Source organism: Lagenorhynchus albirostris, chromosome 10 (assembly GCF_949774975.1).
Source record: "Lagenorhynchus albirostris chromosome 10, mLagAlb1.1, whole genome shotgun sequence".
NCBI lineage: Eukaryota > Metazoa > Chordata > Mammalia > Artiodactyla > Delphinidae > Lagenorhynchus > Lagenorhynchus albirostris.
The window spans coordinates 37,379,797-37,397,138 of NC_083104.1; the positions used below are offsets into that span (position 1 = coordinate 37,379,797).

General features: G+C 41.3%; 1 protein-coding gene across 1 annotated transcript in view; it reads right to left on the minus strand.

Moving 5' to 3' along the window:
- Positions 1-17,342, minus strand: part of DOCK3 (dedicator of cytokinesis 3) — a 412,216-nt gene that overhangs the window by 95,957 nt on the left and 298,917 nt on the right. The window contains exons 13-14 of the mRNA XM_060161726.1: positions 15,466-15,554; positions 5,409-5,534 (exon numbers count right to left, since the gene is read on the minus strand). Coding sequence (XP_060017709.1) covers positions 5,409-5,534; positions 15,466-15,554 — 215 coding nt within the window. The remainder of the gene's footprint in view (positions 1-5,408; positions 5,535-15,465; positions 15,555-17,342) is intronic.

A 17,342-nucleotide genomic window follows, 5' to 3' on the forward strand; every position in this document is an offset into this window, starting at 1 on the left:
AACTACCATTTAATATGGACACCTTCAGACACATGACCAATGCTTTATGTTGTAGTAATTCTTATTCTGAGGAAGAGACTAAAAAAAGGCTCTCGGGAGGATTTCTTTAGTATCCAGGAAAGACAGCTTCCTTATTCTTCTAACCATGTCTTCAGTGTCAGCACTTCTGGTTTCTTTTGCTATGAAGTCAGTGATGTTCTCTGCTCTAACAGGATGACAGGAATGGGCATAGTGTGACATCACTATATACGATTATTCCCTTCTTGGATCAGGGATGTGATCATCTTCCAACCTGTCGTGGGACCAGATGTGATTATTCCTAAACCCTCCCTTAGAGATACTGCCAAAGCTTCATTTGACACTCAGACTGACCACAGTCCTATGAATCTACTTCTGGTAAATACTTTCATCACTCTGCTGAGAATAGCTTTTCTTTCAAAAGTCGTGTCTCTTTCAAAAGTCATGAGATGTGTCCAGCAGAGCTGAAAAGAGCATCTTTCTGCCTTTCTGATTCTTTGTAGCTTGGGATAAGCACTACTCATTTTCTTTTCAATGGGAGTAGCTGATCCGTCTCACAAAAATCCTTTCCTGTATCTATTCACCTAGGGCTTTTAAAGGTTTTCTAAACATTCCAACAAGTCCTTAGTTTTCTCTGATCTTAATGAATACCCTAAGTAATACACAGTCTCTAGGCTGGGCTGGTAGTTTCTCCAATGTCTTGTCAGTTATCCCAAAAGGTGAGGCTGATGAAGGATTAATAATGTAAATGACACCCCACCCCAGTATTGCAGCATAACATTCCGTGAAACAAATGAAGATGGAAACAAAGCAGGCAAAAGCAGACAGGACACACAAAAGCAGGAACTTACACCCAACTATTTTCATCTCTGCACCAGAAACAAAGGGGCAAGAATGAGGGGACAGCACAGAGAAAAACAAGAACAATTAAGACAAACAGGAAAAGAGAAAAAAAAACATCACTTGCAGGTTGGTGATGAAGCATGCACATTTTATCAGGGGTCAAAGCAAAGGACAGAGTGTATTTTTGAGCACAAGGGCAAGAGTCAGGGGGCCCCCTAGAGGGCTGCCATGCCAGCATAGCTGCCTTCTAAAGGGCAAGGTCAGGGCAACCCAGAGACGAGCTTGTGCCAGGTCTGACTCAGGGAAGGGCAAAGCATCCCTAAAGCAGAGTACTCTCTAGGGCATAGTTCTCAAAGGGGGTCCTAAACCAGCAGCATCGCCGTCATTTGAGAGCCTGTGAGGGATACAAATTCTCAGGTCCCACCCCAATCCTACTATCTCAGAAACTCTTGGGTTAGAGGCTTAGCAATCTGTGTTTTTCCAAGCACTGCAGGTGATTCTGATATATACTAAAGTTAGAGAACTACTGCTTTAGGAAAAACTTGGCCATCAGCTAGAACATACTAAATCAAAGGGCAGATTTCTTCTGACAAGAGAGAAGCTCATTTAACTAACATGAAACTTGGCCTATAACGTCCACAGTAAATGATAACCTTAAAAATTCAAGGTTTATAAAACAAGTTAAAATATTTATTTCCCACAGAGGCATGACAGAGCTCTGTATTCCTACTGACTCCAGGGAACAGACTCTCCAGGAAAGCTAACAGTTAGAGAACTACACAGAAGCTGGTGGCACATCTCTGCTGGCTTAGATGTGGTCTGGAGAAGGGTACAGACCATTCTTGAGCAAGTGGTTTTAAATCATTCCTTTCAGTTTACAGTCTTTTGGCAGACAGTTTTCTTTAAAGTTTTATTTTGGCTAATTCTGACAAATGAGACACAGAAAACAATGTTAACTTCAACATTCACCTCATTCACCTGAAACACCTGCCCTGCTCCAATATTTCCTCTCCAGTTTCTTGAAAAAAATCTAAGAGGGCTTCCCTGGTGGCACAGTGGTTGAGAGTCCGCCTGCCGATGTGGGGGACACGGGTTCGTGCCCCGGTCCAGGAGGATCCCACATGCCGCGGAGCGGCTGGGCCCGTGAGCCATGGCCACTGGGCCTGCGCGTCCGGAGCCTGTGCTCCGCAACGGGAGAGGCCACAACGGTGAGAGGCCCGCGTACCGCAAAAAAAAAAAAAAAAAAATCTAAGAAAGGAGTAAAAGTGTGCTATAGAGTTATTAGCTTTCATATGCAACTAAAATGAGTTTGGAGGAAAGGAGGAAATACCCATAGAAATATGGTGACAAACCAACAAAAGTCTGTTAAGTGCTCAGTTTCAAAGTAAGGTTTAAATTCCCGCATCTGTTTATCCTTCTATAATCTTGGATGACGTTTCCTGGGTTGATGTGCCTTCTCTGTGACCTCCCAGAACACCAGCAATGGCAGACTTGCCTCCTACTCACCACCATGGGTCATGAGCACAGCTGGATGGCTGTGTAGTCAGGGCCTCAGCTGTGGCAAAGAGTAGGACATCTCCTGTTCACACCAGTCACATGGTGTATGTGTACACACTCATGGAAAGCAACAGGAGACCATCAGAAAGACCTTTTTTGAAATGGTATGTTAGATACTGGTGTGGTTGTAACTTGTCTAAATGCTGAAACTCAGAGCTGTAAGCTCTGTCAGTATGCTTTGACAAGGACCTATCTGGGCCATCTGACAAAAAGGACCTCTCCAGATTAGTATCTGGTGGTTTCTGCCATATGCTGGTAGTTTCAAAATAAGAATCACAGTATACGAATAATTCTAATTTCCCCAGTTACTCTAATTTCTCAGACTTAAGTGTTGAAATGCTCACAGTTACTAACATAATTTATTTCATTTCCCATATGACCATGTATCAAGAAGTCGCAACTTCTTCTAACTCGGTCACACCAGGACTGTGAGGTGTGGGATTGCTGCAGCCCAGGTGAAGAGTGGACCAGCTGCAGGTGGAGGGGTGACCTCACTTAGGGACTTCTTGCCACAGACATGGTTTCCCAAGACAGGCTGACCACAATTTAAGACACTGCTGCACACTTTTCCTGCTGCTCCAGCAGGACCTGCAGGGCTAGCCCTATCCCCTTGCCCAAGGATGGCAAACCTACTCTGATGATACCTTGGGGTGCATTAAGGTGGCTGTCAGTTGTTAGTGCACAGTCCTGAGAGTGGCCATCTATGCAAAAAATTCTTTCCTCAGGGGGAAGGAAAGGTAAAGGAGAGGACAGATGCATAAAGGACTGTTTCCTGCCTGTGAATCAATCCTTACTTTCAGCTCCAGCACTCAGTACTTCAAGGGCAGACAACACAGCGAAGAGCACACTCACAGCCCCAGTTTGGACATCCCAGGATTGTCAGCGTCTCTGCCTTATAGGGCACATCATACGATGATTCCTTAGCTGCCCAAAGGAGGGAAACTCCCCTTAAACTCAGCTTGCCTCACCAATGATACTGATACTGCTTATTTCCATGGTCATGTCTAACATTCTCAGAAATCCTTTATAAACCTGTGTGCCAATGACACAAAGAGATGCAGAGTGCTCCACAAAAAGATCTCTTTCCATAGATGAGGTCTGGATACTGCAACTCCTGAAATTAAAGTTTGCTTAAAAATTTTTGACTGAAGCTTGCTCCTTTCTAGTCTCTGCTCACTTTGTTTTGATTCTGTGACTGTGTGAAGGCTAAGAGGAAGGATATGTCCAAATCTTAGCCAAACAAGTTCTTAAAAGAGAGAAAGAACTTTAAGTACATTTTTTAGAATATATGACTCTACATCATGAGCCCGGATACCTAATGAAAATAAGATCACCAGAACAATTTTGGTAACTACTAATTATTTCTTCAGTGACATGTTGCCAAGAAGCCAGGAACTATGCCCGGGGTCTTCTTTTCCTGATTACCAGGGTCATCGAGGGCTGAGGAACGTGTCGGGACAGGATGAAAGAAACATCCTGTGGAGGACATCACCTCTACAATAGTCAGATGGGGGCCTTTCATAAGCATGAAGTCTCCTAAGTATTTAAAGATAAACACAGAATTGATTAGGAATTGATTAAATGGCCTAGGACTCTCATACAAAAGACCCTCCTGTGTGCATGAGCAGGAGACAAAGGCTGTCACAGCAGCTTGCTCTGCATTCACAGTGTCTATGGACAGAGAACGAAGGCAACAGAAAACAAGTCTGGGCATAATGTGGGAAGTTGGAGGGCAGCTGGAATCCATCACACAGGCCTTCTCTATACTCAGGCCATACTCTCCTCTGGGTATGTGCTGGCAAATATTTCCAACAAGAGGATTTTATAGCACCATGAAGAACTCCAAATAGGTGATATTTAGAGTGGTCACAATCAGTTTAGTCTAGCCTGGCTTGGCTCCTTTAAACAAAGGCAAATAAACTTTTAGCAGAACATTAAAACTCAGGGAGGGTGGGAGGGAGGAGATATGGGGATATATGTATATGGATAGCTGATTCACTTTGTTACAAAGCAGAAACTAACACACCATTGTAAAGCAATTATACTCCAATAAAGATGTTAAAAAAAAATAAAATAAAATCACATCACTAAAAAAAAAAAAAAAAAATCACTGGAAAAGGTAGGGCTACTACTCCTCCCATAATTCATCCAGACAAACAGTCTGTCTGCTTTCCCTCTCCTTGTTCCCATCTTCTCTGGTTATCAGACCACCTGCCATCCATCGGAGCCATGCCTCTACCCTTCTTCCCTCACTCCCTACAGCCCCCTTGGTTCTGATGGCCTGTTTGGATCCACTTCTCTAGCTTGGTCTGCATCCCCCTGGCCAGGAAGCATGAACTTGAGATTGACCTGCTGGAACCACACTTGAGAGTCAATGCATTCCCACTTTTTGCCCTGGCTCTTCATCAGGAATTAGATGAAAGGAGTTAGACAATTTCTGAGAAACTGGCCAGATAGTACTATTCACAGTGCCTAACTTATACCATTTGCCTGACCCATTTTTCTGATACATTATGGTATTTTCATTATGATTCATTTTTCTGATACAAATATATCTGCTATTCCTACATGAACTGAACTGGGATTCATTGACACTATAGGCACTATTTTCCTTAAAGAGGATGTTCCTATGAGGGGATTCTCCTCTAGGAAATGTAATTGAAGAGAAGAGTATAAAAATCCATCCTCATGAGAAGTTCTGTATTGATTCCTACCATCCGGTCTCCATAGGAGACAAAAAAGCTCATCTGCTGCATTGCTGTGCTGCACTGGTGAACATATGTGGGGGCTTCTGGAAAAGAACAGATGCCAACAAGAGTCAAAGGAGCAACTGGCTGCAGACTGCAGTCAGCAACCTGACTTCGGCTGTAGAGGATTTTAATGGTTGCAGGTCTCCTCCACAGCATAGTTCACCACCTGCTCACAAGGGGAGAACTGGACTCAATCCTCCTAACCCTTCTCCCACCCCAGCCCCAAGAAGTTCTGCCTACCTGGCATGATGACATCAGGAAATCCCAATTTTCTTGTAATTGCCAATCCCCTATTAAATATCATAGGATTTTCTCTCCTAATCTGTTCCATGTCTCCACGAAGAAGCTGCAGAGAAATGATAAGACCTGCAAAAACAAAAGCATTGTTTTTACTCAGTATCATACTTCTACCCTAGAAAACACAGAATCACATTTTTTCAGGCAAAAATGTGCAAAATTCAGCATTTTTCTTGAGAAAAGTTTTGATGCAGAAAGTACACATTATTCTGAAGAAACATGCTAGAAAGCTAAAAGAATCTAAGTCAAGATAATCTCAAAAATCCAGAGAACTATTCTATTAAATACAAACTGAGGTCTGGGAGATTAAGTTGCCTTCCTCTTTGTTCCCCAGCATCCAGCCCAGGGCCGGACTGGGTCTTAGTGAATATTGAATGAGGGGGTTGATTCACATAAACTGTAAGTTTAGGAACCCAGAGAAGTCTATAGAAACAATGGCAGACTAGAAACAAGTGTAACCAAAGAAGACCTTGTGTGAGGGTGTCCCACCATTTGGAAACGACTAGGTTAAGAGATGCTGTGTTTTATGCCAAAGTGCGGGATGCAATTTTCTGGTTCAACCTTGCAATGGCTTGTACAGAGGGCAGCAGAGCAGACATCACATTCTTCCTGCAGGGAACCAATGCACTGCAAGGAAAGGAAAGAATATTTTGTGGGGCTAACTGAGCCTTGCTTCAGACTCTAAGAATTTCAGATCCTCCAGATGATCCCAGGGGCTTTATTCAGAACTTGGGAGTATGTGCAATGTCCCCTAAAGTGATCTGGCTTTTGCTCATTACTTGTACCTTAGGAGTTTTGCTCATTACTTTTGCTCATTACTTGTACCTTAGGAGTTTTGCACAAAACAAAAGTCTCCTGGAAATCACTCTCCTCCCCTGTCCTCAAGGATCCTCACTGCAGCCACTGGCTAGGAGTCTGTGAAGTCAAGCCTAGATGGAGTTTGGAGTGCCTCTGAGACACTGTGAATGAGATTAGCTGGTAGGAGGATGAGTTTAGGTGCTGATCTATGGGTCAGCAGGAAGCACCCTCGTCAATCTGGAAACTTGGGAGTTGAGCAGAAGATGAATATCTAGAAATGAGGGAAGATGTTATGATAATCAGGACAATCAAAAGAGTGGTGGTTAGAATGGAGACAGTAACAGTAACAAGTTGAGATGTAGAATAAGAACGGTCTGGGAAGGGAGAAGGGAGAGGAGATGGAGAAGTGGAGAAAGAGAAGTCAGGAGAGTCACAGATACTGTATCTAGCAGGTCAAAGTATTCTAGGAACTAGGAATATGTACTCTCACTGCTGGGTCAGTGGAGGAAATACAGTTCTACTGCCACCCAGACAGAACCTCAAGATGATCTCATTGCTTCAGCTAAGCGCATCTCCCTCAAGAAACCCTGGGATTACACATATGAAGTCGCGGGTGTCATTAACACCAGGATCACAGTGCCCTGAAAAGCAGACATATGATATTCCAGTTGGCGTTCTGGTTAGATAATCAGTGTTTGAGATTCGGCCACCCTAAATTAATTTTTTATAGCCTAATCACTTGATGGACTCAGTTACCATTAGTTTATGACCCTGAAAGGCTGAAGGCCTTTGATTTCTATAGAAGACAGCAGTTGGTGAGGTACTCACCCTCCCCCACAACCTCAGCTTATTTATCTGCAGTATCTTTTTTTTTTTTTTTTGGGGTACGCGGGCCTCTCACTGCTGTGGCCTCTCCCGTTGCAGAGCACAGGCTCTGGACGCGCAGGCTCAGCGGCCATGGCTCACGGGCCCAGCTGCTCCGCGGCACGTGTCCGGATCGGGGCACGAACCCGTGTCCCCTGCATCGGCAGGCGGACTCTCAACCACTGTGCCACCAGGGAAGCCCTATCTGCAGTATCTTTACACAGCTATCGTTACATCTCATCCTCTGGGTGAACAAAAATCCACTGACTTAGGAGATGGCCTAGCCTGGAGCAGATAGCTAAGAATGAAACAGTTTCCAGAATCTGAGATAGTGGATGGAGGGCAAAGGAAAAAAAAAAAAATCAGTGAGTGCACTCTTACCGTTCTGCATTGGCAAGGATTTATTCCAATACCCACTGACTGCCTTTCATCTCCTCAGTTTTTGAGCTATCAAATTGGCCTATATATGCGAAGTGCAACCTGTGAGGATGTAGACTGAAGGTGCTGGGAGAATCACATCTAGCTTTCAAGCTACTCAAAAAGATCCTGAGTAGCTGCTCTCCTCTTCCAAACATGACATTTAAGAGGCCTTCAGTTTATGCAAGAGAGCAAGTGAAAAGGCACATGAAGAATGAAAGAAACCACCAATGGAGGCTATAAAAATTCCATCACTCAGATTAAGAGATACAAACTACTATGTGTAAAATATATAAGCAATAAACATATAGTGTGCAGTACAAGGAAATACAGCCATTATTTTATAATAACTTTAAATGGAGTATCATCTATAAAAATGTTGAATTGCTATGAAAATAGCGATTCATAGTGTACATGAAACTAATATAAATTGTAAATCAACAATACTTCAAGTAAGAAATAAGAAAATAGAGGAAAACTCCATCCCCTTTTGTAGGGGCTGGAATCCCAGAACTTCTGGATCACTTTTCTGGTTCTGAAACCCTGAGTGATTGAGGCACATGCCAAATAATGGTAAGGCATGGTCCTTAGGACCGAAAAGCCTCTGTGAATAACTCAGAAAAACGACAACTCACCTACCAAGTACACAACCAGTCCTTTAGCAATTCTGGGTATTCTACCTACCAATCATCTGGCTCTCAAGCCAAAGAACTTGACAGTAAATACGTCTATACAAGTTCTCTGTTAATCTGATCCCTGACACAAGAAAACTGCCTTTTTAACCTCAAGTTAAACGCTGTCCCCATAAAAACGTTACTGGACACAACTGACACCTATTTGGAATACTGGAGGGCCAGCAATCTGGCCCTGGCCCCTCGCCATCCGCATCCCTTGTGGAAGAACTAGATGAGGATTAATAATGCAAATTAACCTTAGCCCAAGATTTGTAAATAAAGCTGTACTTAATAGCCATTTAAAAATACATAGAAAAGATGTTAAAAAATAAAATAAAATAAAAATACATAGAGGGCTTCCCTGGTGACACAGTGGTTAAGAATCTGCCTGCCAATGCAAGGGACACAGGTTCGATTCCTGGTCTGGTAAGATCCCACGTCCCATGTAGCAACTAAGCCTGTGCGCCACAACTACTGAGCCTGCACTCTAGAGCCCATGAACCACAACTAATGAAGCCCGCGTGCCACAACTACTGAAGCCCGCACACCTAGAGCCCGTGTTCTGCAACAACAGAAGCCACCACAATGACAAGTCCATGCACCACAATGAAGAGTAGCCCCCGCTCACCGCAACTAGAGAAAGCCCACGTGCAGCAACAAAGACCCAATGCAGCCAAAAATAAATAAATTTATAAAAATAAATAAATAAATAAAATACATAGAAAACCACGGCATCAACTGTTTTATTTGCTAAAAGTTGGGTTTGTGGCTACATATCTAAGAGGCCAATAACAAAAATGAAGAGCCACATATATTAAAGCTGCACCTAAGAGATTTACTGCTGGATGACACATTTATTCTCAGCACTCAAAACCAATATAGTAGGACTTCCCTGGCGGTCCAGTGGTTAAGACTCCACCTTCCAATGCAGGGTCTGCAGGTTCAATCCCTGGTTGGGGAGCTAAGATCCCACATGCCTCACGGACAAAAAACCAAAACATAAAACAGAAGCAATATTGTAACAAATTCAATAAAGACTTTAAAAATGGTCCACATCGAAAAAAATCTTAAAAAGAAAAAACCAACATAGCAACTCCTTCTGCATTTTTGTATTATTTGACTTGACAGGAAAGCACTAATGACTTCTGAAACAGACTGCCAAGGCAATGAACTGTTCATGATGTTTAACAAAGATGGGTGAGAGTTTACAGTAAAGTAAATTAACTTTTTATAAAGAAGTATCTTTAATTAAGGAGATTAACAAAGACCTGAAATATTCTTTGAGCAATTATGAAATTCTCTGACACGAAGACCAGCAGTGGAAAACCCATGCTCAGAAGCTTTGACAACAGAGTGGAAAGGCCAGTGCCTGCAGTATGGAAACCTGGGCTCCCTGGTTAAGCCACTAAATCATTTCACTGAGCTTCAGTTTCTTCATTTATTTAATGAGGGAGTTGAAACATGTGATTTCCAAGATCTCAACCAGCTTCCAAGTTAAGCCTTGCCAAGAAGCAGTCAGACACACGCTTCAAAGAAAAGCAGCCTATTTCTCCTCCTGGATTTCCCACAACAGCATGAAGACCTCCTCTCACTACGGCCATCCTGAGGCTCTCTGAAGTCTATGCTGCCCCAGCACAGAGGATGGGGTGCTTTTCTAACACTGTTTAAGTGGCCAGTGTCTGTGAGTTCTGGACAAAAATCACGGACACTGATGATGGCATGGTTTCTTGCTCACTCTGGGAGGTGAGACAAAATTCAGCATTTTAACCTGGTGAAGTGATGGTGGAAACTGCACTTTGGTTGTTTCTTTTTAAAAAAAAAAAAAAACCCTTTTTAAATTAATTAATTTATTTTAAAAAGTTATTTATTTATATAATTTTGGCTGCATTGGGTCTTTGTTGCTGTGCATGAGCTTCCTCTAGTTGTGGCAAGCGGGGGCTACTCTTCGTTGCAGTACATGGGCGCTAGGCGTGCGGGCCTCAGTAGTTGTGGCACTCGGGATCAGCAGTTGTGGTTTGCAGGCTCTAGAGCGCAGGCTCAGTAGTTGTGGCGCATGGGCTTAGTTGCTCTGCGACAGGTGGGATCTTCCTGGACCAGGAATGGAACCTGTGTCCCCTGCATTGGCAGGCGGGTTCTTAACCACTGTTCACCAGGAAAGCCCCTCTCCATGTTTTAATCACATCATATCCCAAGAACTTGTAGCCAAGGGTAGCTTTTTATAAATAAAATAAGGAAATAAAGCAAAGAACACTATAAATATTGGTGTGAACAGTTTTCCAAATTGTAGTAACTTCTCTGTATTTTAAAAACAAGATTTGTCTCTTGCTTTAGCCTAGTTTTAGGTGAGGAATATGAACTCCCTTCCCCTTCCAGCACACTGCGTGTAGCTCCTTGGCATCCAGGCACATATAAGGGGAAACAGGCACTTAAAAACAGTGGAAAAGGCCCTGAGGAACCCCATGCTACAGAGTTTTAGAGAAGTCTCAAACTTTGAAGCCTCTGATTTGGAGCTGCTCTGAGGACCCTCCTAGTTCAATATATGTTGACCCTGATAAAGAAAAAAAAAGTTCTTTTCAACAACTTTGGGAACTGCCATGCCCTGAAGTGGCTTTACACTGTCATTTAAGGGCAACTTTTTATTTACAACAGGTCTATGGAAGTTAAAACAAAGAAGGCTATATAAAAGAGATTATGAAACAATTTAGCGGTATTGGGTTGGCCAAAAAGTTCCTTCAGTTTTTAAGTAAAAATAAAAGACACACTTTTCTTTCCTTTAAAAAAAAAAATTATTATTATTTATTTATTTATTTGGCTGCACCGGGTCTTAGTTGTGGCACACGGGATCTTCGTTGAGGCATGCGGGACTTTTTAGTTGCAGCATGCAGGATCTTTTAGTTGCAGCACGTGGATCTTTAGTTGCAGCATGTGGGTGGGGGGGTCTTCCAGTTTTGGCATGCGGGATCTTCAGTTGCGTCATGCGAACTCCCAGTTGCGCCATGTGGGATCCAGTTCCCCGACCAGGGCTCGAACCCTCCTCCCTGCACCCCCCCCCCCAATTAAGAGCACAGAGATCTAGCCACTGGACCACCAGGGAAGTCCCAAACATGCATTTTTTCACTTTTACCAAGACCTTTATTGAATATATTCACAGTTTTGTTCCACTACCTTCTGCCATTTTTCATGCAATTTCATAATTCCAACTTCCCAAAATTTTTTATCTTTTTGAGCAAAGAACTGTTCCAGGTGCCTTTTACAGTCTTCCAGGGAATTGAAATTTTTTTCCATTAAGAGAATTTTGTAAAGACTGAAATAAATGGGAATCTGAAGGTGCAATGTCTGGTGAATATAGCAGATAAATCAGAACTTCCCAGCCAAGCTGTAACAGTTTTTGCCTGGTCATCAAAGAAACACGCGGTCTTGCGTTATCTTGATGGAAGATTATGCGTTTTCTGTTGACTAATTCCGGATGCTTTTCATCGAGTGCTGCTTTCAGTTGGTCTAACTGGGAGCAGTACTTGTTGAAATTAATTGTTTGGTTTTCCAGAAGCAGCTCATAATAGACGACTCCCTTCCAATCCCACCATGTATACAACATCACCTTCTTTGGATGAAGACCGGCCTTTGGTGTGGTTGGTGGTGGTTCATTTCGCTTGCCCCACGATCTCTTCCATTCCACATTATTGTACAGTATCCACTTTTCATCACCCGTCACAGTTTGTTTTAAAAACAGAATGTTTTTGTTACGTTTAAGTAGAGAATTGCATGCGGAAATATGGTCAAGAAGGTTTTTTTCGCTTAACTTATGTGGAACCCAAACATCAAAGAGATTAACATAACCAAGCTGGTGCAAATGATTTTCAATGCTTTATTTGGATATTTTGAGTATGTTGGCTATCTCCCACATGGTATAACGTTGACTATTCTCAATTAATGTCTTGATTTGATCGCTATCAACTTCACATGGTCTACCTGACCATGGAGCATCATCCAGCTAGAAATCTCCAGCATGAAAATACACAAATCACCTTTGACACGTTCGATCAGTCACAGCACCTTCTCCATACACTGCACAAATCTTTTTTTGCATTTCAGTTACATTTTTACCTTTCTAGAAATAATAAAGCATAATATGCCGAAAATGTTGCTTTTTTTCTTCCATCTTCAATATTAAAATGGCTACACAAAAATCACCAATTTTGATAAGTTTTTTTAAAATGCATGCTGATATGACAGCTGTCACAATATAATCTAACAAAACTATTTCGAATGAAGTTGAAGACAACTAAGCGCTACTAGAGCCACCTTACGGAAAACCAAACGAACTTTTTGGCCAACTCAATAAAAACTATCTGGAGAAACACAGTTCTATGTAAATTTGATAGCTATCTTCAAGGGTATATAAAAGCTCATAGGCTTTTACTTTTATTTATATATTCTATATATTTCATCGAGGTGTAGTTGATGTACAATATTATATAAGTTTCAGCTGTACAACAGTGATTCACAACTTTTAAAGGTTATGTTCCATTTATATATATTATAAAATATTGGCTATATTCTCTGTGTTGTTATATCCTTGCAGCTTATTTATTTTATACATAGTAGTTTGTACCTCTTAATCTTCTACCCCTCCCCATGTCCCTCCCCTCACTGGAAACCAACAGTTTGTTCTCTATATCTGCAAGTCTGTTTCTTTCTCGTTATATTCACTAGTTTGTTTTACGTTTTAGATTCCACATATAAGTGATATCATACAGTATTTGTCTTTCTCTAACTTATGTCACTTAGCATAATACCCTCCAACTCCATCTATGTTTTTGCAAATGGCAAAATTTCATTCTTTTTTAAGGCTGAGTAGTATTCCATTGTACATATATATACACTACATCTTCTTTATCCGTTCATCTTTTGATGGACACTTAGGTTGCTTCCATATCTTGGCAACTGTAAATAACGCTTCTATGAACACTGGGGTGTATACATCTATACATCTTTTTGAATTAGTGGGTTTTTTTTTCGGATATATACCCAGGAGTGGAATTGTTGGGTCACATGGTAGTTCTATTTTCAGTTTTTTGAGAATCCTCCATACTGTTTTTCACAGTCGCTACAGCAATTTACATTCCCACCAACGGTATGTGAGGGTTCCCTTTTCTCCACAGCCTCACCAACATTTGTTATTTGCGTCCTTTTTCATGATAGCCATTCTGACAGGTTTGAGGTGATATATCATTGTGGTTTTAATTTGCATTTCTCTGATGATTAATGATGTTGAACATCTTTTCATGTGCCTGCTGGCCATCTGTACGTCTTCTTTGGAAAAACGTCTATTCAGATCTTATAGGCTTTTAAATAGTGCTTCTAATTTAATCAAGCAATATTCAGTTTAGAATTAATGTTAATATGTACAACTGTACATGATATAACATGTACAGTTGTACTATGTGCTGTGAAGCACAACAGGTTTCTAAATAAAAGAGTTTGCACAGAGACCATTCAGAGATAAAGGAGGTTGGCCACTGGACAAATTTTTCTTAATCAGTAATCAAATTAATCTTAATCAAGATTTAGATAGAAATAAAAGAGTTTTTTTTTTTTTTTTTTTTTTTTGTGGTACGCAGGCCTCTCACTGTTGTGGCCTCTCTCGTTGTGGAGCACAGGCTCCGGAGGCGCAGGCTCAGCGGCCACGGCTCACGGGCCCAGCCGCTCCGCGGCATGTGGGATCTTCCCGGACCGGGGCACGAACCTGTGTCCCCTGCATCGGCAGGCGGACTCTCAACCACTGCGCCACCAGGGAAGCCCTAAACAGAGTTTTAAAATGAGGGAAAAAGAAAAGGAGAAGTTGAGCTAAGATGAAAGCTGTTTTGAAATAAAGATCTTCTATTTTAGTTCCAGAATGACTGATACTGGCAGACTAATCATTGATTCTCATTAGCGTCAGGCTTTCTTGGTGATGCTAACACTGAACAGGAATAGAAAAAGTGACATTTATGTGTGTCTTTTTTGGGGGCTGGGTGTGTAACCTTTGTTCAGCAAAAAACAGACTTCACAATGTGACAAACCCGGCAACACTTTTGTTCACTCTGGATTCAAACTGGAACTCAAGTTACTTATCAAAGCATAAGGAATCCACCATGGAAAGAGCATAAAATGTATTTTGGTCAGAAGAAATGGCCAAAAAGCACACATGAAAAGATGCTCAACATCACTAATTATCAGAGAAATGCAAATCAAAACCACAATGAGGTCTCACTTCACACTGGTCAGAATGGCCACCATCAAAAAGTCTACAAATAAATACTAGAGATAGTGTGGAGAAAAGGGAGCCCTCCTATATTGTTGGTGGGAATGTAAACTGGTACAGTCGTTGTGGAGAACAGTATGGAGGTTCCTTAAAAAACTAAAAATAGAACTACCATATGGTCCAGCAATCCCACTCCTGGGCATATATCTGGAGAAAACCAAAATCCAAAAGGACAGGTGCACTCTAATGTTCACTGCAGGACTGTTTACAACAGCCAAGACGTGGAAGCAACCTAAATATCCATCGACAGAGGAGTGGATAAAGAAAATGTGGTACATACATACAATGGAATATTACTCAGCCATAAAAAAGAATGAAATAATGCCCTTTGCTGCAACATGGATGGACCCAGAGATTATCATACTAAGTGAAGTAAGTCAGACAGAGAAAGACAAAAATATCATGTGATATCACTTACATGTGGAATCTAAAAAAAAAATGGTACAAATGAATGTATTTACAAAACAGAAATAGTCACAGATATAGAAAACAAACTTATGGTTACTAGGGGGGGTTGGGGGGAGGGATAAATTGGGAGATTAGGATTGATGCATACACACTACTATATGTAAAATAGATAACTAACAAGGACCTACTATATAGCACAGGGAACTCTACTCAATACTCTGTGATGACCTATATGGGAAAAGAATCTAAAAAAGAGTGGATATATGTATAGGTATAACTGATTCACTTTGCTGTACAGCAGAAACTAACACACATTGTAAATCAACTATACTCCAATAAAATTTTTTTAAAAAAGTAATTAGGGAAGGTCTCAAATTATCACAAAAAGAAAGAGAAATTGCCTGAACAGGAGAAAAAATGTCTGTAGGAGACTGAACTTTACATCTGGCAACTGATCAGCACAAATCAACCAAGGTGTGTATGATCAGCAACTGCAAATGCAACACAAAGTCTCCTAGCCAAAGAAGCACGTTACCATGACTGGCGCTGGGGGCAGAGTACTTGGCGCTGGACTTGCGGATGATATTCTCGTGGATCTGGGACCACTCACTCTCGTTGTTGCACCTGCAACAGAAGGACAGGCATTATGATTCTCAACAGTTTTAAACATCTGGTCTGACGTTCAATGTGTAACACTAAGTTTGAAGGGATACTTCAAACTCACTTTCCTAAAGAAATGAACATATATTTTACTAAATTAGACAAGGCTCATTTTCTGGTAAGGCACACAGAAGATTCATATTTGAGGAAATAGTAGAAACTCTAAAATGAACCTCTGCAAATATTTTTGAGTGGCAAAATATCCTATTCTCTGAAGTAACACTTTCCCACATGACAAGTTTTTTTCATTTTTAGTTCCTTATACACCCTTAAAACTAGGCGCTAGAGGAAAGCTCCTGATAGAGGAAAAAACAGTTCCTTTCAACAAGTACTGCTGTTTACAAACTTCCATGTCACACTTGCTCTACGCAGTCATTCAACTGTTGCTGTAATGGCCCCAGAGAAAAATCCTGCTAAGCTCAGGGCAATGTTGATATTTGCCTGTGGCTGTATTTCAGCCAGACCACGATAAGAAGAAAAGTTTGGGAGAGTAGTGGGCTTGGTTCACTGTGAAATCCTCTGTAGTCAAGGAGAAGGAGGGCTTAGTAGAGAAGGCTGGATGCCTAAATATGTAAGGATAAAGTTCTTTCCTAGGGACTTCAGGATTGGGAGAAAAGAGAGAATGGAGGAACAACACTGCACCTCTATTAATTTCTGACATTTTTAGAGTCTTCCCCACTAAAGGAAAATTCCAAGAAAGCTGCAGTCATACAACCACTTGGTATGGTTTAGGAACAGAGACTAGGAAGGAATTCCTCATCCTAATGTAGACATCTTGATGAAACAACTGAAATGAGATTAGAATCATCTCTTGAAAATTCCATGTGACACCCAGAGTCTCCACAGCCTCGGCCCCTCCCTTCCCCTGTTGGATAGGGAGAACCCACTGACCCCAGAAAACAGAGTCCATGCACAAAGGAAACCACACAGGATCTTTCCATGGTAACTTAGAAGTGTGTAGTCCAGCCACAGCAAGAGGAAACTCCAGCAAGAGTTATATCAGGTGCCATCCAGCAGTGTGAAGCACAACAGGTTTCTAAATAAAAGAGTTTGTATAGAGACCATTCAGAGATAAAGGAGGTTGGCCACTGGACAAATTTTTCTTAATCAGTGGCTCTTCGGACTCCTTAGTAGAAATAAGCCTCACTTAGAGATGTTACAAAGAATTGTCAAAGATAAGGTTCTCAAAGTCCAGAGCTGTGAGGATAACTTCTGCTTACAGAAATCCTTCCAAGGAAAGGAAGGGGGAGAGTGTTCTTTAAAATGATCACTTGTGATTAGCAACTCAGTTGGAAATCAAAAGTGAGAGGTGCTGGCAGCAGCACGTCTAGCCCTTCCTGTCTGACATGCACACTGTCTCAGCTCTTCCAATCACTCAATACATCAGAGAAGTGCCCAGCTGGTGAGGACTGAGACTTGTCTTGCTGTCAGATTTTTGTCACTTTCTAGGTTTACAAAATCAGTAGTTACATTCTTTAATAGAAATCTGACTATAGTTTGTTATAGTGTATTCCCCCCCACTTCAAAATAAGAGTCTTGACTAATGCACAGTATAATGAATACAGACAATAATATTGTACTATAATGATGCAATGTGATAAATATTGCTTGACTGGCAATCATAATACAATATATAAATATATCAAGGTAACACGCTATACATCTCAAGTATATATATACATATATATATATATATATATATATATATATAATACATACACAAAGAATCCAAATAAATAAAACCAAAAGGAA